This window comes from Lactuca sativa, chromosome 8 (genome assembly GCF_002870075.4).
Source record: "Lactuca sativa cultivar Salinas chromosome 8, Lsat_Salinas_v11, whole genome shotgun sequence".
Classification (NCBI taxonomy): domain Eukaryota; kingdom Viridiplantae; phylum Streptophyta; class Magnoliopsida; order Asterales; family Asteraceae; genus Lactuca; species Lactuca sativa.
This window is the reverse complement of record NC_056630.2, coordinates 161,977,338-162,002,939: the sequence shown is the minus strand read 5'-3', so window position 1 is coordinate 162,002,939 and position 25,602 is coordinate 161,977,338. Positions and strand designations below refer to the sequence as shown.

Below are 25,602 nucleotides of genomic sequence, written 5' to 3'. Positions count from 1 at the left end.
ATTGAAGTCTTAAGATTGAAGACAACTACTCGACTAGGTTTCGACTTCCGACAGGCGACAATCCGACTTCAGCAGTTCAACTTCCTCTTTCGTCCTTTCTTCCCGACTCCCGTAGGACCTGCACTGTACTCCGACCGTGACTTATCTTCGTCTCCAATCCCATCGGCGACAGGTGAGTAGGCAACCAACGAGGCAGCGAGGCAGCGTCACAGGCTCGCAGCGACCCCCTTCTGCATTCCAGTTTCCATGGTAATGTTGTAATTTCTAACTGAACACATGTTTAGATAAACCGTTTGACAACTTCTCAAGTTTAACTCTGTAAAGAACTAAAGATAATTTGATTATTTGAAATGTAAATAACTCACAAATGTCTCAAGTTCTTCACTTGATGTATCTAACTATTCAAAAACCTGTATCCACTGAACCTTAGGGGTAGAAAAAATCATGCTTGCACGGCTGAAACCAATATGATAGATATTAAATATGATGCAACTTCAATTCTTCATTGATAACTAACACACACTTGAAACTCCTGTTGGTTGTTGAAGTGTTTGTGAGCCTGTCGTTTTTCACATGCAAGAATACATATATAAATGATTCATAGCAAAAGACATTCTGTCCCATGATCAACATTATCTTTATTGTATCTTTTTGCAAAATCTATAGAAACAACCATCTTTCACAGCTTCACTTCCCAAATGGCAACAGTTTCCATCAGGGACCACTTTCTGTATCACTTTTAATTCATCCATGACATCAATAACTAGTAACTAATAACCAATAAACCAAATAAAGGTTTGGTTTAGATTGTGTTTCATGTTGTAGATTATTCCTATCCCAATGTTAGGGCTACAATTATTCTGTCATTTCATTCTCTCTCTTTCTCTCTCTCTCTCTCTCTCTCTCTCTCTCTATATATATATATATATATATATATATATATATATATATATATATATATATATATATATATTACCCAACAAGTAGACAACAATCATTGCCATTTTATTTTATTTCATTTTAGATTTGATTTCCAATGTAAATTAATGTTTGATCAGGAAATTCAACCACCAGTGTTTATAGTGTCCAGTTATTATATATGCTATAAAAAAAACTTGTGTGAAATTAATAAATGCTGTCAAATTACTAAATGTCTCCATACATGTATTTTTTAGCTAGATAAGTCATATACATGATTTCTCACCGATTGTTTGTGTGAATAATTTTCAGATTTTTATAATCATGTCTTCAGCAGAACCGAATCAACCCAACGATTCAAACACGGTTAATGATACTGCCAATTTGCAATTAACTGTAACGAGAAACAAATTAAATTCACATCTCCAATGTGGCGTCATTTCACCTATGAAGAAGTTAATGGAAACAAAAAGGTTGTTTGTAAGTATTATAGAAAGGAAATTACTTATACAACCAAAAATGGAACCAAAGGGATGCATTCTCACCATAAGTCATGCAAAATAAGAATTGGGCAAAAGAAAATTGATGATTTTCAGAGTCAATTAACCGGAAAAAGATCTAAGACGGATGAAAGTGGGGGATCAATTTTAGCAACACGTCGGTTTAATTATGACGATTCGCGAACCGATCTTGCTAAAATGATCACAAAACATGATTACCCACTTAGAATTGTTGAACACGAAGGCTTTAGAGATTTTTGTCAGGGACTCCAACCACTTTTTAGGCCTATTTGTAGAAACACAGCTAGATCTGATGTCATGAATTTGTACGGTGAGGAAAAGGCAAGGATGATGCATTTTTTGGAGAGTATTCAAGTTAGGATTGCAATAACAACCGACATGTGGACTGCCAACTACCAAAAAAAAGGATACATGACAGTGACAACCCATTTCATTGATGATTCTTGGCAATTACAAAGTCGTCTTTTGAGGTAATACTTAATTTATATTGATTTCTTTAATCATTGATGTATGCATTCTTTAATTAAATTGAATTTATTTTGTTAACTGGTAGGTTTATATATGTGTCATGCCCGCATACTGCTGAGAAACTAACAAATGTGTTGATGAATAGTTTGTTGGACTGGAACATAGATAAAAAAAATTATCAACTTTAACTGTTGATAATTGTTCAACAAATAATTGCATGATAGATTTGATGGTTGACAAACTACCTTTTGATAGCTTGATTTTGGGTAGAAGCTTGTTTCATATGCGATGTGTTGCGCATATTTTGAATTTAATTGTGAGGAGTGGGTTGGATGTTTTTGGACATGCGATTGAGAAAGTGCGTAACAGTTGTAGTTTTTGGACAGCTACACCAAAAAGACATGATACATTTCAAAAAAATGCAAAGTGTGAGAATGTTTCTTGTGAAAAAAACCTAGTAGTTGATTGTAAAACACGATGGAATTCTACGTATTTAATGCTTTCCACGGCTTTGAAATACAAGAAGGTGTTTTATCGGTTACAGCAACGTGAGCCCCAACATAAGAATGCACCTGATGAGAAAGAGTGGGCTTTGGCAAGTGAGATTTGTGATAGACTAAAAATCTTTTATAATGTCACGGAATTATTTTCGGGAACAAAATATCCAACAACCAACATTTTTTCCCCAAAATATGTGAAATAAAGATTGCTCTAAAGAAATGGGATACATCTAGTTTCATTGAAATAAGCGAAATGTCCGAAAATATGATTACAAAGTTTGACGAGTATTGGAAAGAAAGTCAAGGGGTGTTGGCTATGGCAACAATATTGGATCCAAGGTTTAAGATGAAGCTCCTAGACTATTTTTTCTATTATCTATGGAGTAGATAATGCACAAGATGAAATTCAGAAAGTGCGTCAAATTTATGAAGATATATATTTGCGATATAAGTCACGTGTTATGAGTCAAGCAAGTAATGATGATATTACTACTAAGCCCACTTCTAGTCGAGATGCAGCTCTCACAAGTGACATGGACTCATTAGATGCCTTCTTTTCATGGAATTCTGCTACTAGTGAAGTTTTTGTGAAAAATGAATTAGAAAGGTACTTAGAGGAAGGCACTTTACCCCGGATTCATGAGTTTGATTTGTTAGGTTGGTGGAAGTTAAATGGGGTTAAGTATCCCACATTGTGTCTGATTGCAAAAGACATATTAGTCATTCTTATCTCTATTGTTGCTTCAGAGTCTTCTTTTTCTACAAGTGGTAGAATCGTTAGCCCACATAGGAGTAGACTTCTTCCGTCAACAATTGAATCTATCATATGCACTCAAAATTGGCTATGGGCGGGTAAAAAAGGTATGTATGAATTTGCTTGAACCATTGTTTTTTAATTCATTTTAATATATTATGCTTATTACCTTTATTTATTTTTTTCTTTGTTAGGTTGTGTTATTGATGCTGATGATGTACATACCGATGAAGACAATGAGGGACTTGAGGTAAGATTGTTCAATTTGTCGTTTTCTATTGAATAAACTAATATAATAATTTATTTTATTATTTTTTTTGTTATTTATTTAGGGAGGATATTCGAATGTCAGTAAATGAAGAGTTGAAGGAAATTAATGGATACCGAAGATGTAGTGAATTGGTGTTTTATATTTGTAATTTTGGATTTGTAGTATTTTGCATTTGTAATGTTGGATTTGTCTTCGAAAGATTGTTTAATTTGTCTTTGTAAGATTGTAAAATTGTCGGAATTGTTGGATTTTTAATTTTTTTAGTTTCTAAAAGATTAGGTTTTAGGCTTTTAAATTTATTAAAAATAATATTTTTGCCAAAAATAAAGCAGTTTTTTAGCAAAAAAAATCCAATTTTAAGTCGGGGAACGGGGGCGGGACCGGGGCGATGGAGGTAACCGGGGGCGGGACCGGAGGCGGGGGCAACAATTGATTTCGGGGGCGGGGGTGGGGGCACTTATTCCCGCTCTCATTTGCTCCCGTTGACATCCCTAACCATACCATCGTGTTTAATTTTTCCAATTATTTACAAAAATGTCACAAATCATCTTGACATTCTATTATTTTGATCTAACGGAAATTGTTTGGTTCTTGTGCTCTCGGGAAACTATAGGCTCTCTCTCTCTCTCTCTCTCTCTCTCTCTATATATATATATATATATATATATATATATATATATATATATATATATATATATATATGATTATTATATATAAAAACCCTATTTATTTGGTGTCATCAAAACCAAAATGATACAATTCTAATACTTCCACGTACCCCATCCTCAGAACGATACAACTTAACACTACGCTAATTCAATCTTTTCTAACGCTTCAAATTCTGCAGTGCCAAATATCCATCGAATGTCCAACTCCTCCAATCGTGAGTCCAGGATCCTTTCTCACAATGCCTCATGTTCCACTGTGCCGTATCCGCATAAAGTTTTGGATATTCCAAATGCACACGCTCTGCTGGCTTTGGAGACGGCCTTATGGATTGTTGTTCATTAGAGATTGGACATTTATTATACTATGGCATCGCCCGTCTTCTCTCCATTCAAGAAGGTTTCAATTACTTAATTCTTTGGCACCGTTAAGAAATTTCGTCATCCAAAACTCAGATCCTAAAATTCTCTTCTTGGTGACTGATTTCTCTCTCTTCGGGCGCTTCGCTACACCCTCTTTCTGTCACATTCCCAATCGATTTCTCTTCCTTTCATGCATCTCTCTAGAAATTGATTCTATTTCTTTCTGTTATTAATTTCATTTTATGGAAAGAAAACTATGGAGAAATTGAAGTTATTAGAAAGCTTTTGCCACCGAAGAGTTTGATTCCCACCCATCTGATGTTGGATAAACCATAGTCATATCCATCTCTCCTCTCTGCCATTATGTCATACTTAATAAAGAAACAGAACCCAACCCTTATTTCTTAATCTCATGTTTAATTTATAATTGTTTACTCTCACATACCTTGCTTTGGGTTTAGTTTTTTCACTTTAACAAGTGTAATGGTTATTTGTTGTGTTGATAAGATGTGAAGGTCATTATGGGGGTGTTTGGCTTAGCTTTTCACAGCCCAAAAGACCTTTTGGAAGAGAAAAAAAGCAAAATATGTTTGGCAATATTAGTTTTAAAAGCTACTTTTGGATTTTTTTTTATACAATGGAAAAGGAACTTTTTGGAAAAGTCAGGAAATCCTGACTTTTTGTAACTTTTCCAAAAAGGACTTTTTGGGTGTGAAAAGCTAAGTCAAACACCCCCATAATGACCTTCACATCTTATCTTTAATGAAATACTATTTGTGAATTAAGTGTGCTCAATCATTATATGTTGGTTATTGATATAAGATCTTATTCAACGGTTATTGATATAAGATCTTAATTAAAAACTTATATATTAAACGGACCCAAATTAAATGATATACTAAACACATTGCAGGCAACATCACATAGAACATCATACCCGATACTTGAATCTACCATCTATATTTATCATGTATTGATCTAAAATTTGCAATTAGAGGAGTATGATTTTTGTGGTCGGACCAAGTCATGTTAGAATTTGAAGTTTTTTTTGATACGATATATGGATTTCATCATTCATGAAATGGAATGATATTCATTAAAAACTTGAAAACTCCCTGACTTTTTTTTCTTAGGTTTATATCTTTACACTATTTTTTACCATAGGTGGAGGGTCATGATATTCTTATCAAGCCACATTGGATTGATTGTGTGAGTTAAGAGTCATATTCATAGTTTTTATAACATGGTCTTCCAATTCTAGGTTTATATTTTTGTTAATAATACATGATGTTCAGTCGTTTGTAGAGACTTTAGGGTAAACTTCATCCCACTTCAAATTTGAACACTTTTAGCCTCCCACTCTTTAATTATCATTGATCATCATTTTTTTAGTTTTAGATCTTAAATTGTAACTTGCGGTGGACGTTCCGATGGGTGATCATAATCGTAGACCATATCTTCTTTTAGCTCATCCCTTTTCATATCATACCCTTCTTCATTCTCTGGTTGTGTTGCAATGGTAGTAACAGCCTTTAATTGCCTCATTTTGTTTTCCATTGTTATATTATCAATCTTACCAGTGAAGAAGATCTCATATGCCTACTCATATTCTTCCCATATCCATTTTTACCCTTGATTGTAATTGTATATTCATCATTACTACCGTCTCCATCTCCACACGTGATGACCACGAGGTGTTTGATGAAAAGCCAACCCAAATAAAAATTGTTTCTATCCATTTTTATGAAAAAAAAAAACACCTAACTATAAAGGGTGAATGGTGATGGTGGTGGCGATGGCAGTGACGATAGGTGGTTGGTATATATATATATATATATATATATATATATATATATATATATATATATATATATATATATAGGGAAGAGTTATATGGAAAACAAAATAACCCTAAAAATCATAAAAATTCATAAAAAATACTTAGAGATTACAAAACTTTTTTTTTTGAATTTATATATGAAAAAAACACACCTTCTTTTAAAAAATCGTTGAAAAAAAAAATAAAAAATCGACTTTTATTTTATGGTTTTTTTTCAAAAAAAATTTCAACGAAAATGTAATAAAAGTTGCGAATTTTCATAATATAAAATCAAATATATATATATATATATATATATATATATATATATATATATATATATATATATATATATATATATATATTTGTGATCTCTAAGTATTTTTTTATGAATTTTATGATTTTTATGGTTTTTTGTTCTTCTATAGAACATATATATATATATATATATATATATATATATATATATATATATATATATATATATATATATATATATATATATATATATATATATATAAAAAGCTTACTATTGTGGGAACGCGTAGAGCGCGTGAGATGGGTTTCAAGAAGAGCATATGTCGTCATGTTGACGAACAAAGGAGTTTAGGCGAACCGATGCGTTTTATCCACCATATACATAAAATGTTGTAATGAATCAACACGGCCTCTTACAAAAACCTGTTGATTATTTTTTGGCGCCTCCAAAATCAAATTCATACAGTTCCAACACCGGTTCGTAACCCATCCGTCGATCGATGCAATTTAACATTACGTGATTACTTCGACTCAATCCTTGTTCGCTTCACCTTCAACGCCCGCCCTTCAGCAAATCAATCCACCGATTCCCCATCTCCTACAACAAAACGGACGACTTTATCCCTAATTGGAAATCCAACATATAATCCCCAAAAAAAACCGCAATTCCTTGGTCAAATGTCCTGTTATACATTTTTTTCCATCGCTTCAAAAAACGATCCATCCAACCGACATGGCTTTTGTTGAAGACAAAAAGGGTATATAAACACTCCTTATATTGCTTGCTGAACAAAATTGATGATCGGCTTTCCTCTGTTTGATATCTTCTTCCCCGTTCAGTGCCCGGTATATCATCGCTTCTCTTTGTTGATTTACTTCTTTAAGGTTCAATAATATTTAATGTTTTTCATTTTCTTCTGTTTATGACTACGATCTCAATATTTTACATGGTGTCTTACATGGATTTTCTGTCAAATCCGATCATCACACCCACTCGCACGACTCTTTCTTCTTTCTGCTTTTGGTCTATGTCTATTATAGAAACATACAGGTTGGTCTATGTCTATTATAGAAAACATATATAAAGATGGGAAGAAGACAATATTGAATCACGTAAATAATTTCCCTTTCATCTCCAATCAACAATTTAAAAGTTTGAGTTATTTTTGCTGTAATTTTCCCTAATTAGGGTTTTCAGTTTCACCATAACTGTTGATTAGTCCGAAAATTTGGATACTATTTCACTTAAATAATTGCTCTTTCATCTCCAATGAACAATATTGAATCACGTAAATAATTTCTCTTTCATCTCCAATCAACAATTCAAAAGTTTGAGTTATTTTTGCCGTAAATTTCCCTAATTAGGGTTTTCAGTTTCACCATAACTGTTGGTTAGTCCGAAAATTTTGATACTATTTCACTTAAATAATTGCTTATGAGTTATGATCTGCATGCCTCTTAGGAAACGTATAATGTGACCATATATTAATGAAAGAATGTTTATGAGGAGAGGGGTTGTTGATTAAAAACATAGGTGATCAGGATGTGTGTTTTGAATCATTTTAGTTGCGTGCTTCACAGTCACAGATGAATGCACATATTTATTACATTTACTAATGCTAATATCATTCTCAATAATTGCAAAGTTGTTTGTTTACAGACTTCCTTGGCTTTTTGTATATGATTTTCAAATAAAATTCTTTCTTTCTTGTTTTCTTGTTTTGAAAAGAAGGTAGGAGGGGACACATGGCATATTTCTTTATATTTGTTGGATCTTCTGATGGTGATGGGAGGGGCAATATGCTTTTCATGTAGCAGCTGAATCATTCCTCACATGTGACACATTTTCTTCCACCAATCCTCTCTGAATCCCTTTGTGTTTTGGTTATGTGAGACCTCTGATGTATTAAAAAAAGTGATAGATGGTGCAGAATTCATTCCACAAATGGTGAAATTTCTTGATGGCGATGCTAAGTCATTTGGGTCACAAAAAAAAGGGAGGAGAGTATTTTCCCTCTAACTTTTATTTTTAAAAAATGTTTATATCTATATTGAAACCAAGTATCTAGAGTTCTAATGGTTTATCTCAGGTGCTTTGAAACCCAAGACAGAAGAAATGAAGGAGCAAAAAAGAAGATGCACCTATATGTATGTTTTGTATGCTTCTTTTACCGTATTTAGTATTTCTTAAATGTAGGCCAGCCAATGATGCCATACCACTTACATATTCGTGTTACACATTAGTCCAATGAGGCATATTTCACATTCATTTAAGTTAATTGATCTGGTCTGAGTAGTAGTTGTTGAGCATTATGATAATGGTTTATGATTTTTTTTCTTCATTGAATGTATGGGGTAAGTTGTTTAATTCCATCAATACTTGGAGTCTTGGAGTTATACTCATTCATCTTTCTGTAACTTGTTATTTGCAAATTTACCATTTATGTTTTGGATGTGCGATGTTAATAGATAATCAAGTTTATATTATTCGTATGACTATTTTCATTGTTTCACACCAATTTCTAAGATAGAATGCTTGTTGACCATGAATATAACACATACAAGAGGAGGGAAAAAAAACTATGTGGGATATTTGTAGTCAGTTGTGTTCATTCACACTCCAAATTTGACAACGATGGTTACTGAAAATGATTTTCTATGAACTGCAGAAGAAAGATTACTTACCCAACCAAGTGTAATAAAGAATATTGTTTTCATCAGTCTTTTGCAGAAATGTTGTTGGGTTTTTCTTGTTTACAACAACCGGCAATTTTAGATGATTTTTTTATTGTAGAAATGTTGTTGGGTTTTTTTTGTTTACAACAACCGGCAATTTTAGATGATTTTTTTACATCAATTTTGTTGGTTCTTATGTTTTCAGATAAAATTCACAAACTTCCACAACCTTATTTGAGCATTTGGTTTGTTAGATTTGGGTTAGTGAGAGAAGATATTAGAGGAAGAACACAATCTAGGACGCTCTCAATCTGTTGTTTGCTTGGATTTGAAGCTGAGATTCTGTTAGAAAAACCAATCAGAGCGACCAGTACAAACCAACTTGCTCCTTCTGGTTCCTATATATGCTAAATTAAGCTATACCCCCAAGAACATAATGTTCCAGTGATTTGCAAGTTTTATCAACATAATAATTTATGACATTGTATTTTCATTTTTTTTCTTATTACAACATTTAAAGTTTATTTTTCTAATCAAAACATTATACTTGGAAAAATCTACATGTTATAACATTTTACATTAATTTATAAAATATCCAAATTATCCACGTGGGCCGTGTTTAGCATGGGTCTAAAACTTTTCTAGTATATATATATATATATATATATATATATATATATATATATATATATATATATATATATATATATATATATATATATATATATATATATATATATATATATGCCACCAAAGTCAAACTTGCATGGCTTATTGGATGCCACGTCAATTACATTCCAAAAGGAGCAAATGGAAATTAACTTCCATTCATAGACAAGTATTTCACAACACCACTTCATAAAAAATAGGGATGTCAACGGGGACAAACGGGACGGAGAATGCATCTCTCACCCCCGCCTCCGGAATGTTCAGTCTTCCTACCCCCGCCCCCGCCCCCGAATCCCCTTTATTACCCCCGCCCCCGCCCCCGATTGACTTTGGGCTACTTTTTTTTAGGCTAAAAGAAGTTGTTATTTATGCTAAAAGAAGCTATTTTTTAGGTAATAAATAATTATTTATAGTAGAATTTTATATGTTAAAAATAAAAAAAGTTATGGCATTTTAAAAAATTATACTAACAACTTAAAAACATATTTTTGATGAATTTTGGAAGCTCAAAATCATGTTATTATTTATTATATTTATATAATTAATATATGAAAATATATGTGTAATTTTTTAACGGGGTCCACATGGGGATTTCGGAACGAGATTGCCTACCCCCGCCCCCGCCCCCGAAATTAAAACGGGGTTAACCTTGCCCCCGCCCCCGATTTTTTTTAAAAAAATCCCCTAAACAGGACGGCCCCCCACGGGACTTTTTGGCATCCCTAATAAAAAATCGATTTGTATGGTCATTGATTCATCTGTTTAACACATCTTAAACCGCTTATTCATTCAACCGCTTCACTCAAAGACATCTGTTTCCGACCACCGTTTCCCTCACTCTTCTATTGTGGTCGTCTTTCTTTGCTTCTCCTCCCAACTCTCCAACAATCGTCTATCTGACATCCGGAAGGGTTTGATGTAAATCGATTGAGGTTGTTCAATGGGTACCGTCACTTTTTTAAAGACAGCGTGTTCCTTCAAAGTGGATCCACACCGCTTTATCATCGATACCATACCCACAGGCTCCCTCTTCTTTCCTCCATTACCATATCATCAACAAAAAGATTTCCCAATTCCTTCCGGTTTCTGCCGCTATTCTCCACCGTCGCTCTTCTCCCTGATCGATCTTAGATTTTTTTATTAATATATTGTTTTGATAAATTTTCCTAATAGAAAATACACAACTGGGGAAGACCTATTCGTTGATTTAGGTGTTGTTTGTTTTTCCGAAGTGAAACTGTCTGAAGTCTGCGGACCACCTCTGCAGCCCTCTGCAGCAGAAGAGGTGGACCAAAGTGTTGCAGACTATAATGAGAAGCATGTTTGTTTTTTTAACGGCTGCAGACTGCTGCAGATATTAAAAAAAATTAAAATAAAATAATTTAATAAACCGATAATAGTTTTTTAATACCAAAAATTTAATAATTGTAATCTTAAAACATTGAAATAAAATTCAAACAACCAAATTAGTCTTACAATAACATTTTTAAATAAAATTCATACAACCAAACTTTAATAATTTTCATTCCATATTTTACATCAATTGTTCGGCAATTTCATCTCTTAACTAAGTCATATATTCACGATCCGCTGCAGTACCATGTGTTGGAATCTCATCTTCATCATTATCAACGCCTGCATTGTTATTCCGAACCCGAGACATTTGGTTCGTCATATCGTGCAAAAAACTCATCACGTAGTCCCTCTCTTATAAAATTATGAAGCGCAAAGCATGCTAGGGTAATGTTTCGTTGTGTAACCAATGAGAATGGTGTCATCCTCTTCAATATAGGGAATCGTGCTTTCAAAACACCAAAAGCACGCTCAACGACATTCCGAAGTTTTGCGTGCGCATGGTTAAATTTTTCTTTATTGGTTAATGCACGTCTTCGACGGAAATCTCCAAGCCAATACCTCACATTACGGTACGGTGCCATAAAACCTCGAATGTTTGCATAAGCAGCATCACAAAGATAATATTTATCTGTAAAAAAAAAAAAAAAAAAGTCATTTATTTTTCCAAGTTAAGATAAAACTATTTCAATAACCATAAATTTACCTGGTGGTGGAAGCGGGAATGGTGCATGTGGATTTGCTAATGCTTCTGATAAAATTCTAGAATCGTGTGCTATCCCTTCCCAACCGGCTACAACAAACGTAAACATCATGTTGAAGTCACATATTGCCAATAGCACAGCGATCGTAAGTTCTTGTGGAGATTTTAAAGTACATATGTACATGTGTACGTGGATGTGTTTATGCTTAGATTTTGAATTTCGATTATAAATCATAAACGGAGAAGGAGAAAATTATGGAAATCGATAATCTGTACTCTAGGAAATCGTTTTTGATGTAGTAGTTTGTATTTAACATATTTTTTCTAGAACATGAAGATGGTTCTCAGGCCCATTTTTGCTAGGTTTTGCGACTGAAGGAAAACTTCTTGTAACTGACGAAGGGTTGTTAATTTGGTTTCTTTTGAAAGAATTCATAGTGTATTTTGTCAATTCATCTATTTGTTATTTTTTTATAGCAGAGCAATCTTGATTTTGGTTTTAAGTTCTTTCAGTCTTCACCCTAAATGCATTCATACCCAAAAAAGATTTAGCATAAATATAGGAAAGATTGTACCCTTTGTGTTATACCCACCAATTGTTTGTTAAAAAAACTTATCATGCGTTCATCATTTTGTGTTTGCCAATGTTACTGTCTTCATAGTTAAACATTTTATATCATCACATGTTTTTCCTCGGGTTCATGTGTCACATATTCATGAGTGGATATATTGCTTCTTCAATGGAATATATATCGAAAAGAGTTGCCAAAAGATAATGCTTCTTATTAGAATGCTATGATGATTGATTCTTATGGAAAGACAATGAAGTCTCATAAAGGAATAAAAGTTCTAGTTTTGTTAAGGGAACAAGCACTTGTATGTAAAGCAACCATTGAACTTAGAAGTTCTTTATTTAAAGCTAAACATTCGTTGAGGTTTTATAGTTAATTTCTTAAAGAATGTGAACTATTATTTTTACTCTAATTGAAAAAATGTTTTTAATTTCTGCATATTAGTAGAAAGACATCAAAGTAGAATTACAAAATAAACAAATTAACAAGAGTACATTGTTGTGTCTAGCCTCTATCCTTAAATAACATTTGAGAAATTTATAGCACACTTGGGGAAATGGAATAAAAAAAACTAATAACGGAAAATTTGTGAAGACATATGACTAAATGAGGAGTTCATTTTCGTGACTTTCTTAATTAAGTCATTCTTCTGCATTAAGTCAAAAGGACCACTAATCATATATAGTTTACTATGCCCTTAAAATATTTGTATAACTTTTGTACATTACATTCATGTATTTACTATTCATGTGTGGTATTGTTGCTTTTGAAATGTCTTCTATTTGAGAAATCAATGGAAATACCCAAATCACCCTTTCTATGATGGAGGTTAGACATTCTTAAAAGTAATACCAACTTACCTCTTATGGGCCGTGATTATCACGTCCCTAAAAAAAATTTCTAATATATATATATATATATATATATATATATATATATATATATATATATATATATATATATATATATATATATATATATATATTAGCGAAATATTTTAGTCATATATTTTGCACAATTATGTTGTATATTCTGTATTTATTGTACATTATATGTTCCTTATTTAGTTCTCTAGCAGATTAGACTTTCCTAAATTACCCTTTTGTAATCTTGTATATATTCTGGTTAGAATCAATGAAACACGCATCGAATCTCAAAGACTAACATGGTATCAGAGCTAAGGGCTCAGTACCAGAATTGATTCCTTCTCACAACCACGGTTGTGCAGTCTCCTTCTGTTTCAATTTTTCTTCCAAGATCTGTACTTGTTTTCTTTCATCATGTCTGGTGCAACTGAAACAAACTCTACAAAGGCAATCCATCCAGTTTACACTGTTACCAACATACAGACCAGAGTGAGAATTCTTGATGGCACTAAGGTCACGTATTCCTCTTGGGTTCGATTGTTCAAACTTCACGCCAAAGGCTACAAAGTTTTGTCCCATATCGACGGAACAACACCCCCAGCAAAGACAGATCCAACTTATGACACTTGGTCAGAAATTGATGCTATTGTTCTCCAGTGGATCTACGGGACCATATCCGATGATCTCCTTGGTCAGGTCCTTGATCCAGACTTTACTGCAAATGATGCCTGGTCCAAACTTCAGAACGTCTTCCTCAATAATAAGGGTTCTCGGGCAGCAGCTCTAGAACATGAGTTCAACAACTTGAATCTTCGAGCAATGACATCCCTTGAAGCTTACTGCCAGCGACTAAAGGATCTTTCTGGTCAACTTAACGATGTGGAGTGCCCAGTCAATGAAAAACGTCTCGTATTGCAACTGGTTCGTGGGTTACCCTTGGAATTTGACACAGTGGCCGCATACATAAATCAGACTTCTCCCAACTGGGATACTGCATGCTCGATGTTACAACTTGAAAATCAAAGACAACGTGCCCGGGAAACTCACTCACCTGTCGAGGTCGCCGCTACCGTTGATCATGAACCACAATTGAACCCTAAATCAAGACGTGGAGACAATGGAAACAGAGGCCATCCATCCCATCCACAGAACTCGAATCGCCATTTCTCATCATCATCTGGTTCTCAAAACAGAACAAACCAGGCTCTTAATAGTCGCCCACCAGCTACAAACCAGAATAATCGGCGTAGTCTTCATCTAGGTCAAAATCGCCCCCCATGGTCCATTCATCCGCCTCCTTATTGGGCTGCTCCTTGGTGGGCTTCACCACCACCATGCTCGTATCCTACTCAGCCTGGTTGGGCCTCACCTTGGCCTGCACCTCCCACACAGCAGCAGCAGCAAGGCCAACCACCACAAGCCCATTTTACTGAAGTAAACCCACTGGAACCCTCCGAACTCGGGGCAACTTTTTCAGCAATGACTTTGGACCAAAACGATGACCAGTGGTACATGGATTCAGGAGCAACTACTCATCTTACAGGAGATGCAGGTAAAATCTCAATTCCAAGTGTGTCATCTATAAAATCGGTATTTGTTGGAAATGGTAATCAAGTGCCAGTAATTGGATCAGGTCACTCTCTTTTACCAAACCCACATAAACCATTTCATCTCAAAAACATTCTTCACACACCCAAAGCTATCAAAAATTTAATCTATGTCCGTCAATTTTGTCGCACAAATAATCTATCTGTTGAATTTGATTCCTATGGTTTTTCTATAAAGGATTTCAACACTGGGAAGCTCCTGACGAGACACAATAGTGATGTTGACCTCTACCCCTTCACGAATCAAGAAACAGCTCCAGCTTTATCTTTTTTTATTTCATCTAGTTCATCCTTTTGGCATTATAGGCTAGGTCATCCAGGACATTCTGTAATGGATTTTCTTAGTTCCAATAAATATATCTCTTGCAATAAAATTGATCGTTCCTTTATTTGTCAATCTTGTCAAATTGCTAAACACAAACGCTTACCCTTTACCGACTCCACATCCACCACCATAAAACCCTTTGACCTTATCCATGCCGACTTGTGGACATCACCACTCCGTAGCAATAGTGGTTTTAAGTATTACCTTATTTTAATTGATGATTTCACACACTTTATATGGGTGTTTCCGCTCAAATACAAATCTGAAACCCATGAAAAGATAATCCATTTTCACAAACACATACAAACTCAATTCAACATTACATTTAAAACTCTCCAATGTGACAAAGGGGGAGAATTTGACAACCACCAACTTCATCATTTTGCATCTACTATCGGTCTTCACATCCGTTTTTCTTGCCCTCACACTTCCCAACAAAACGGGACAGCCGAACGCATGATTCGTCGTATCAACGAACTCATTTTATCTCTTTTAACCCACGCCTCTCTACCACCTTCCTTTTGGGTCGACGCCCTTCACACCGCAGCTTACCTTCACAACATCCTACCCACCAAAACACTTCACAACCGTACCCCAACCTCCGTCCTCTATCTCAAACATCCCACATACGGATTTTTGGTTGTGCGTGTTACCCCAATCTTAATGCCACACGACAACACAAACTCTCTCCAAGATCTATTCCTTGTGTTTTTCTTGGTTACCCCGCCCAATATCGTGGTTATCGCTGTCTCGACACATCTACGGGTAAAATTATCCTCTCCCGCCATGTCACCTTCGATGAAAATACTTTTCCCTATGCCAATACCAAACCTACACAACCACAAAACTACTCTTTCCTTGACACTGATCCTTCCCCTCTTATTTACCAACCAACCATCACAAACAACCAACCTACTATCCCAGTCGCACCCATACCGCCAACTTCACCACCATCTATCACCCCTGTCACATCTGCCAACTCTTCACACCAGCCTACTCCGACTGAACCCTCCACTTCCAATCGTTACCCGCTCATCTACTCTCGCCGAAACCCACAACAACAATCAACCCAACCACCACCACCTTTTCAACACCCAATGACAACCCGATCTCGATCTGGTATCACAAAACCAAACAAACCCTTTAACCTTCATACCACCACAAACCACAAAATCATCTCCCCACTTCCAAAATCCTACAAATATGCCTTATCTGATCCAAACTGGCACTCTGCAATGACTAATGAATACCAAGCTTTAATAGATAACAACACATGGGAATTAGTACCACGACCCAACAATGCTAATGTCATACGTTGCATGTGGATTTACCGACATAAATTTCACGCTAATGGGGATCTTGCGAGATACAAAGCACGCTTAGTCATCAATGGAAAATCTCAACAAATCGGAATAGACTGTCAAGAAACATTCAGTCCCGTCGTGAAACCTACCACAATACGGACCGTTCTTAGTCTTGCTGTATCCAGATCATGGCCAATTCATCAACTCGATGTAAAGAACGCCTTCTTACATGGGGACCTCAAAGAAACCGTGTATATGTTCCAGCCTCCCGGATTTGTGGACAAGCATAACCCAAATCATGTATGTCGATTACAAAAATCATTGTATGGGCTCAAGCAAGCACCACGGGCATGGTATCATCGGTTTGCAACATACATTCAAACATGTGGTTTCAAAAGCACTAACAGTGACACTTCTTTATTCGTTTTCCGACACGGTGCACAAATGGCGTATCTCCTTCTTTATGTCGATGACATCATCTTGACTGCATCCGACTCCACTACTCTTCGATACTTCATTGATCTTTTATCCAAAGAGTTCGCAATGTCCGATCTTGGCCCTCTCCATCATTTCCTCGGCATTCAAGTTCAACACAAAAATGGAGGACTTTTCCTTTCACAGGAACAATATGTTAATGACATTCTTACAAGGGCCAACATGCAAAATTGCAAGCCATGCGCTACACCTGCCGACACCAACTCCAAGCTTAGTGCCACCATTGGTAACCCTATGCAAGATGTATCTCTATACCGTAGCCTTGCCGGAGCCCTACAATATTTGACATTTACTCGCCCGGAAATTGCCTACGCCGTTCACCAAGTTTGTCTCTTTATGCATGCACCAAGAGAACCACACTACAATTTCTTAAAACGCATTCTGAGATATCTGAAAGGCACCACCAATCATGGCCTCCACATCAATCCCTCAAAGTCTACCAAACTTACCGCTTACTCTGACGCTGACTGGGGGGGTTGTCCGGACTCACGCCCCTCCACATCCAGCTATTGCGTATTCCTTGGCGACAACCTTGTCTCATGGTCATCCAAACGGCAACCTACTATCTCCCGATCAAGTGCCGAAGCTGAATACAAAGGAGTCGCAAATACAGCAGCCGAAACGACATGGCTGCGCAACCTTCTTCTTGAGCTCCATCTCCCGCTGCGCCAAGCCACCATCATATACTGTGATAACATTTCAGCTGTCTACCTTACACAAAACCCGGTTCAACATCAACGCACGAAACATGTTGAAATCGATATCCATTTCGTTCGAGAAAAAGTGTGTATGGGTTTCGTACGTGTCCTTCATATCCCAGCAGATTACCAATACGCAGACATTTTCACAAAGGGATTGCCACGTCAACTCTTCACCCGTTTCTGATCCAGTCTCTCTATTCGACCATCTACAGATTCGACTGCGGGGGAGTATTAACAAAATATTTTAGTCATATATTTTGCACAATTATGTTGTATATTCTGTATTTAGTGTACATTATATGTTCCTTATTTAGTTCTCTAGCATATTAGACTTTCCTAAATTACCCTTTTGTAATCTTGTATATATTCTGGTTAGAATCAATGAAACACGCATCGAATCTCAAAGACTAACAATATATATATATATATATATATATATATATATATATATATATATATATATATATATATATATATATAATGTACAGGAAAAACATAATTGTTCTTAAAAAAAACATAAAACACCATAAAACTCCTACTAAAATCAAATATCACACTAACATGTATGGTATGCTCATGAAATACCTACGAAGGTTACCCATTTATGATTGGATCCACTATCATGGAGTTTTTCTTGATATGTTATATAAATATTTGTCCATTTTCACTTTTTCTTTAACAGTTAGAAGCTTGATGTCAATATGGTTTGACTAAGTAGACTTACATAGCTTGAATACTAGCATTATCAACATTGGAATTATTAGCCGCCAAAGATGAGTCAATGGCATGTACTATTACCTGATGAGAAGAATCCACCCTCAACTGAGAATCATGAAAAGCAGTACTGGTTGAAGGCCACTCACTTATTTATTTATAGTTCGTGTGAGATCAGCTAAATTAAGCTATGCTCATCATTTATGATCCACGACTCACTCCACACTACATGTATAGACGTGAACCCCCGTCGTACCGTATGTGCGACTCTCATCGCATACGGCTCGCACAAAGACTCCTAAATTCATCCCAAGCCTTTTCTTTAGAATATAATATTACTAACTTATTGTCACAAACTAATGAAGTCTATTCCATGAAATGCCTCATCATGATAACATGTAAAAGTATCCTGATATGGATTCATAACCATTTTGACATCTAATAAAATCATATTCCTAACACAAATGATCTCCAAAACATCTTATTTCCTATAGTTTAGCATATAGCCTTTTGTTCTATATAGATATCTTAAAACCCATTTTGATGCATCTCACTTATCCATAATTGGGTTGCTTAGATATTTGTCCAACATCCCCATAATATAGGGATGTATACATACTGAGCATACATCAGATTCCCAACAAAGAAAACGTAAGGAATCTTCTACATCTCTCTAACTTTAAGGTCAAATTTAGGGCATTAATTGAGATTAAATCAGTCTCTTTTAGCAACAGGGGTGTCGTCTGGTTTGTAGTTATCATGCAAAATCTTTCAAGGATCTTATTAAGTAAGAAAACCTTATTACGTGTTAAAGATCTTATTAAGTAAGAAAACTTTATTACGTGTTATATTCATATATGGACGATACTCAAATTATAAAAAAAGTTAAACATACATTTTATTTATAAGTAAATAATGAATGTATTGTAATAAAAATCTTATGGATCTTTATTCACTTATTAATAACGAGAGCTGAAAGTCTAAAAAAATAAATTTTTTATTTATCTTAAAACTATATCAATATAGATGTCTATTTATAGAGAATTTTTATTATGAATTTTGATATATTTAAAATAATTTCTCGATAAAAATAGTTTTCTAAAAATAAAAAAAAAAACAAAAAAAAATGTTTTTGTGTATACTAAGGTAATGATTAGCATAGTTTAAGGAAACATGTTTGGTTGAAAACACATGTCTATCCGTTATCAATTTCCGCCGGTACGCCTAATTGTTTTCGACAAAATAAATGTGTGGTCGATAATGATTTCATTATTCTCAACCTTTTTTTCTTTTAATTCAACCATCCTCTTTCTCTCTCAATTGAATCATCATCTCTCTCTCTCTCTCTCTCTCTCTCTCTCTCTCTCTCTCTCTCTCTCTCTCTATATATATATATATATATATATATATATATATATATATATATATATATATATATATATATATATATATATATTGTAAAAATTAGTGTTCTAAAATGAAAACGATGGAATCAAAAGTTATTTTAAAAATAATCCTTCTGAAAATTGTGTATACATGCCACGAAAAAAAAAAGTTATTCTATTTAGTTACCCCCTAAACGCAAGCATTATATTTAGTTAGTTTTGTTTTTTATTTGTAAAAAACAATTTAGAAAAAACGGTTATGGATTTAAAAAGTTTAAACTAAATTCCAAAATTAAAGGTTTATTTTGTAAGTAATAAAAACATGGTAAAAAAAAACCTTCGTTAATTTCGACCCAAAAAATAAGTTAAAATTGAATTGAATTTTCCCATTTTGCACTTTAGTTCACGTTGACTCTTTGTTTACTTATCACTAGACGAACAGCTACCAAAGTCATTGAGTCCACCTCCGCCTCTGGTCTCTAGTCGACGACACCGACAAAGCGTCCTCCTCCGGCCTCCAGCAGCTTCCGCCTCCCCCTTTTTTCAGGTTGTTTACAGGTACGATGCGTCTTTGGGTGTAGTTGATTGATTCGTTGATTAATTGTTGTGTTGAAGATAATATCTTGTTTGTGTACCACATATTGATTCACAGATTTATTCTATATCGATAGTAGAAGAAATCAAATCATTTGAACCTTCATTATTTTAATTCGCAATTGAGATGCTCTTTGTGTTGAAATCGTTGTTGCTTAATCCTCAATTGAGATTGAGACTCTGTAATTATCCCATGTCCAATGCATAATCTATTAATCTGGATATGCGTTGTTGAATTGCTGGATGAGTGAGCCCATTTCCTATGGCAAATCCTTATATAAACTCATTCAGTCAATACACAAACTTAACTGATAAAAATAATGTTCTTGAAAAAGACAAAATCATACCTTCAGGTTTAATGTTTAATATATAGACATGTCTGTCAATAACTTCTAAGTTTGTGTATACTATAATATAATACTCTATCTTGAACTTAAACACTTCTGCTTAACATGTGCTTAGGCTCCCATTTGTTATTTAATTGACAGAGATTAAAGAGAGTTCAGTTACATAATGTCTCTGATGGAAGGTGTACAACACTTAAAAATTCCACTCGAAGACATAAAGTTAGCGACCAATAACTTTGGCGATGATAATTTCATTGCACGAGGTGGATTTGGGAAAGTCTACAAAGGCGAAATCACCCTATCTGGAACCCCTATCACCGTTGCTATAAAGAGGTTGGACCGGTCATTGGGACAAGGAGACCGAGAGTTCTTGATGGAAATTCAGATGCTTTCGTGCTATAAACACAAAAACCTCATCTCTCTTATCGGGTTTTGTGATGAGGGTAAAGAAAATATCCTCGTATATGAGCATGCAAAAAATGGAAGCCTTGACAGATATCTAAGCGACTCCAACCTCTCCTGGATACAACGTCTCCAAATAAGCCTTGGTGCAGCTCGTGGCTTTAATTACCTTCATAATGATGTGGGACCCCAACATAGAGTCATGCATCGGGATATAAAGAGCTCCAACATCCTCCTAAATGAGAATTGGGAAGCAAAAATATCCGATTTTGGATTGTCAAAAATAGGCCCTTCAAATGTGGAGTTCACTTTTCTTGTCACTAATGCTTGTGGCACCTTCGGCTATGTTGATCCAGAATATATAAGAACGGGAATTCTAACAAAGGAGTCCGACGTGTATTCATTTGGAGTAGTGCTATTTGAAATATTATGTGGAAGGTTGGCACTTGTTGAAAGATACCGAGACGAACGTCGTGCTCTTTCTTCATTGGCAAAAGTGTATTGTGAAGACAACCGAATAGAAGAGATCGTTGATCTCAATCTCATGAATCAAATGAAAGTTGGTTCATTAAAGTTGTTCTCAAAGGTTGCATATGAATGTTTGAGAGAAAATCGAAGCCAACGTCCAACGATGGGTTGGATTGTTGAAAACCTTGAGAGGGCATTGGAGCTTCAAGTAAGTTTCATAAGAAAGACTCAAATATTATTTTAACTCTATTTCCACTTTTCTCTTAATTATATATTTTCTTTCTTGCAAGGATTCTAGCAAATCATTTATTCGGGTAGGAACTTGGGGAAGAACAAGTGGAGATCCTCAAAATAACTGGTCATTTGAACTTGACAAAGGCCATAACCTTGTGAAGATAACTATTGACCATGGTGATGGAATATACTCTCTTATGTTCACCGGTGAATCTAAAGGTATTTTGCATGATTCCGACAAGTGTGGTGGTTTGGCCGGTGGAGAAACAGTTTCCGAGGTAAGTTGATCTTAATTCCACGAATCAATATGTATGTATTTCTGTAACATAATCTTTGTGCATGGTGGCTTATTAATCAGGTAATATTCGAAGGTGATGAGGAAATAATCGGCATTAATGGAACCATTGGTTCTCGAGATGGTTTTACAATAATTTCGTCACTATCCTTTCAGACGAACAAACGGGCCCATGGACCTTTTGGTCGAGTAACAAAAACTGTTTTCTCTATACCATGGGAAAGAGGCGCGTTAGTTGGGTTTTATGGGCTTGCTAGTTATTACATTGATAGTATTGGTATATATGTTAAACCTAATGAGGAAGTCGTCAGGGTTGGAAAATGGGGAACAACTTACCCTGGAAGTCCACATAACATCTGGGATCTACCACTAGAGAACAATCAACATTTGACGAAAATAACCATTAATCATGGCGATAGCATAAACTTTCTCATCTTCACCACAAAATATAGAAGCGTAACACACACCAAAACGACTGAAATACTTGATTGGAATCTTTATGAAACAGTTTCCGAGGTAAACATTTCATAACTCAGACAAGTTCTAAATTTTTTTTTATTTGGATTTTTGGAAATGCATGTTTCTCAAGACATGGCTGTTATAATCACCTCATAAGCTTTTACTACGATTGTTTGGAACACGGGAGGATCTATACCTTAACAAGGGTATGCAATTGCATACCCTTAACTTTTTCATAGAAGTGTTAAGTTTTTAACAAATAGTTATTATTATGGATAAAAAAACAAATATTACATACCCTTGATTATAATACTTGCATACCCTGTAAAAGATATTTAATCATCTTATGGCTCCTAAAAATGTTATAAATAAATAAGTTTATGTATTGAGATTCTATACGAAATCAAAGAAGAAGAATATGAAGAAAATAAAAAATAAAATAAAATAATAATAAAAAACTACTCATTTTTGACCCTCTTAAATAAATATAAGATGATTAAAACAAATTAATCTACAACTGAAACAAAATATAAACATATTTAAATAAAAAAATCAAAACAAACTCTCATGATTTTGCTCATTTTAGATCTTATCGCTACCGACGATCTGTCACTTTCTTCTCCCGGTTTGCCTCCTCCAACAACATTGCTTCTGCGGCTTCGTTTTCCCTTTGCCGGTCTCCGGTCGCAATGTCACATATCCTTGCTAGTGCTTCTTCCTTTCGTTGAAAAGAAAAGACCTCACTCTTCAAACTCTTTCAGTTTCTTCTCTTATTTTCTCTCAAGGTATGTTATGTACCTTTTTTTAGATAACTTAAAAGCATAATTAAAATATTACATCTCCTTGCCAATCACATATCTATGTGATTGGCAAGGATATGTGATATCGTTTTCCCAACGTTGGTAGATAATCTGGAAACTAAAATGACCTCGGTAGTTTTTTGCTAAATTTTTTATAAAATCATTTTTATATTTGTTAATTGATATTTGAGATAATCATGAATCATACTTGTTAGTAATGATATCATGGTTTTACGAAAAATATGTTTACATTTATATTTTTTTATTAAATTATCTGATGGTAATTAAGTAATGATACAAAAATATATAACTGTTGTGAATTGTCTACTAGCAATATATAAAATTATTTTATTTGTATCGATTAGGATTAGGGTTAGTAATTATAATTATTCATGTTATAGAAAATTTTGATTTAAAATATGATTACAAGCAAACTTCTTGGATAAGTTTATAATTATAAAAATCATATCAAAACAAACAAATTACTAGAAAGAACTCAAAGAAATTGTACACGAAAAATACCAATTTTTAGGCCGACCAAGTGTGTATATATACCCTTGACCAAAATATTTATGTGAACGATAAATAGTACTGCCACTGCATACCCTTGTTTTATTTTTTAGATCCACCATTCGTTTGGAAGGTAATAAAAAAACTACATATTGTGATAATTAAACTTTTGGTAAAAACTAAAAACATTTACAAGATATAAATCACAAATACATGTCTAGAAAGACTGTTGATGGTATTTTATCAACCATAACATTGTGCCGAATGTTAGATATGATATGCATGTGTAAATATCAGATGTAACATTATGTATTATGACACGTATAATATTAACGAACTACATCATTCTATGTGTTGATCATACATAGACTATTATTCATTTTCTAAATTTCTCCATTTTGATATAATTTTGTTAATTATACGTTGTTTGTTTGTCCGATCAGATAATATTTGATTATAATGAGGAAATAAATTCCATCAGCGGAACAATTGGGTTAGCAAGCAACGGTTACACAGTAATAAGGTCAATCTCATTTGGAACAAACAAAAAAACCCATGGACCTTATGGTACTGTAAGAGGGGAGCATTTCACGGTATCATTTGAGGATGGTTCTTTTGCAGGATTTTATGGCCTTGCGGGCGGTCATATTGATAGTATTGGTGTCTACTTGAAGACTATAGTATGAGACAAGGGAAAAATATATTTATGTTTTTATTAGATTCATGTGTTGGTAATTTTAATAACCAAAAATATAAATGCGGAAACATAAACTTTGGATCTTTATCTCGAATCTAGTTAAAAGAAAACTTGAACAAGAATAACCATCTGATACATGTTTTCATTGTGATTCAAGGATCTGATGAGTATGGTTGGTTTTCCGGTTGATCTTAAGAACTTTCTCTAAAATCCTCAGCTATATGAAAAAATGAACTTTTTTATGTATCTTCGTATGTTCCTCATCACACTTATATATAGATGGAGATATACCCTAACATGAGAGATGGAATGGATATAGAGAATATCGAGTTAAACCGGGAACTCAGCCCACAAAAGGTAAGTGAATATCTTATAAATCGGTCCATCAACAATTTATATTCTTACCATGATAACCGGATTTAATGATAACATTATAATTATACACATTTATGAAGTGGTCTCATAATTATTTAACAATCTCCCACTAGACCACGAATATATAAATATACATATAACCGTATAAGTGTGTTAATGTTACCATAGTATTGGTACACTTAAACAATCTCGTCCACTAATCATAAGAGTATAGGATCAAAGCGGTTTTTGTTATAATTTACGTAACTAAACCCATCAATGGTCACATATACATATATAGCTAACAATATAGATTAAACATGATATATGGTTTTAAAATAAAAATAGATTTCCAACGAGTTCCTGTTTAGGTTGAATAGAGATCAAACTTCAAATAAGTGCAACTAATAATGGACTTAACCGAATTCTTAATTATATACAGAAAAACATAATTGTTCTTCAACAAAACATAAAACACCATAAAACTCCCACTAAAACCAAATATCACACCTACGTATGTGGTATGCTCATTAAA

At 34.3% G+C, this 25,602-nt stretch overlaps 2 protein-coding genes and 1 long non-coding RNA gene across 6 annotated transcripts; 2 read left to right on the top strand and 1 right to left on the bottom strand.

Annotated features, from left to right (window-relative positions):
• Positions 1 to 6,861: 6,861 nt before the first annotated feature.
• Positions 6,862 to 9,024, top strand: LOC111877404 (uncharacterized). The gene is made up of 2 exons (XR_002845396.3): positions 6,862 to 7,383; positions 8,267 to 9,024. It is a non-coding gene; the product is annotated as an uncharacterized LOC111877404 (long non-coding RNA).
• A 2,501-nt stretch (positions 9,025 to 11,525) lies between these two features.
• On the bottom strand, positions 11,526 to 12,122 carry LOC111877406 (uncharacterized). Its single transcript, XM_023873932.1, has 2 exons — positions 11,942 to 12,122; positions 11,526 to 11,866 (listed from the first exon to the last, which is right to left on the bottom strand). Exons 1-2 carry the CDS (start codon positions 12,120 to 12,122, stop codon positions 11,526 to 11,528), a joined length of 522 nt encoding a protein of 173 aa, XP_023729700.1.
• An 8,184-nt stretch (positions 12,123 to 20,306) lies between these two features.
• LOC111877417 (receptor-like protein kinase ANXUR1) lies at positions 20,307 to 24,800 on the top strand. 4 transcript variants are annotated; one of them, XR_002845398.3, is made up of 6 exons: positions 20,307 to 20,465; positions 20,990 to 21,926; positions 22,009 to 22,230; positions 22,311 to 22,763; positions 23,293 to 23,491; positions 24,460 to 24,596. XR_002845398.3 is itself a non-coding variant. In XM_023873944.3 (5 exons), the coding sequence occupies exons 2-5, from the start codon at positions 21,015 to 21,017 to the stop codon at positions 24,700 to 24,702; spliced, it is 1,830 nt and encodes a 609-aa protein (XP_023729712.1). In that variant the 5' UTR covers positions 20,307 to 20,465; positions 20,990 to 21,014; the 3' UTR covers positions 24,703 to 24,800. The 4 variants fall into 4 exon arrangements, 3 of the variants coding, with proteins under 3 accessions (XP_023729712.1, XP_023729714.1, XP_023729713.1); XM_023873944.3 differs by lacking the exon at positions 23,293 to 23,491 and having other exon boundaries at positions 24,460 to 24,800; XM_023873946.3 differs by lacking the exon at positions 23,293 to 23,491 and having other exon boundaries at positions 20,308 to 20,454; positions 24,460 to 24,800.
• The last annotated feature ends 802 nt before the right edge of the window (positions 24,801 to 25,602 follow it).

What these genes read in the sequence shown, in the direction of transcription:
- LOC111877417 (XM_023873944.3), top strand. Translation starts at nt 21,015, where the DNA reads ATGTCTCTGATGGAAGGTGTACAACACTTAAAAATTCCACTCGAAGAC. An exon ending in AGAGGGCATTGGAGCTTCAA is followed by an intron (nt 21,927 to 22,008) that starts GTAAGTTTCATA and finishes CTTTCTTGCAAG; the next exon opens with GATTCTAGCAAATCATTTAT. An exon ending in TTTATGAAACAGTTTCCGAG is followed by an intron (nt 22,764 to 24,459) that starts GTAAACATTTCA and finishes TTGTCCGATCAG; the next exon opens with ATAATATTTGATTATAATGA.
- LOC111877406 (XM_023873932.1), bottom strand. Translation starts at nt 12,122, where the DNA reads ATGTACATATGTACTTTAAAATCTCCACAAGAACTTACGATCGCTGTG. An exon ending in ATTCCCGCTTCCACCACCAG is followed by an intron (nt 11,867 to 11,941) that starts GTAAATTTATGG and finishes TTTTTTTTACAG; the next exon opens with ATAAATATTATCTTTGTGAT.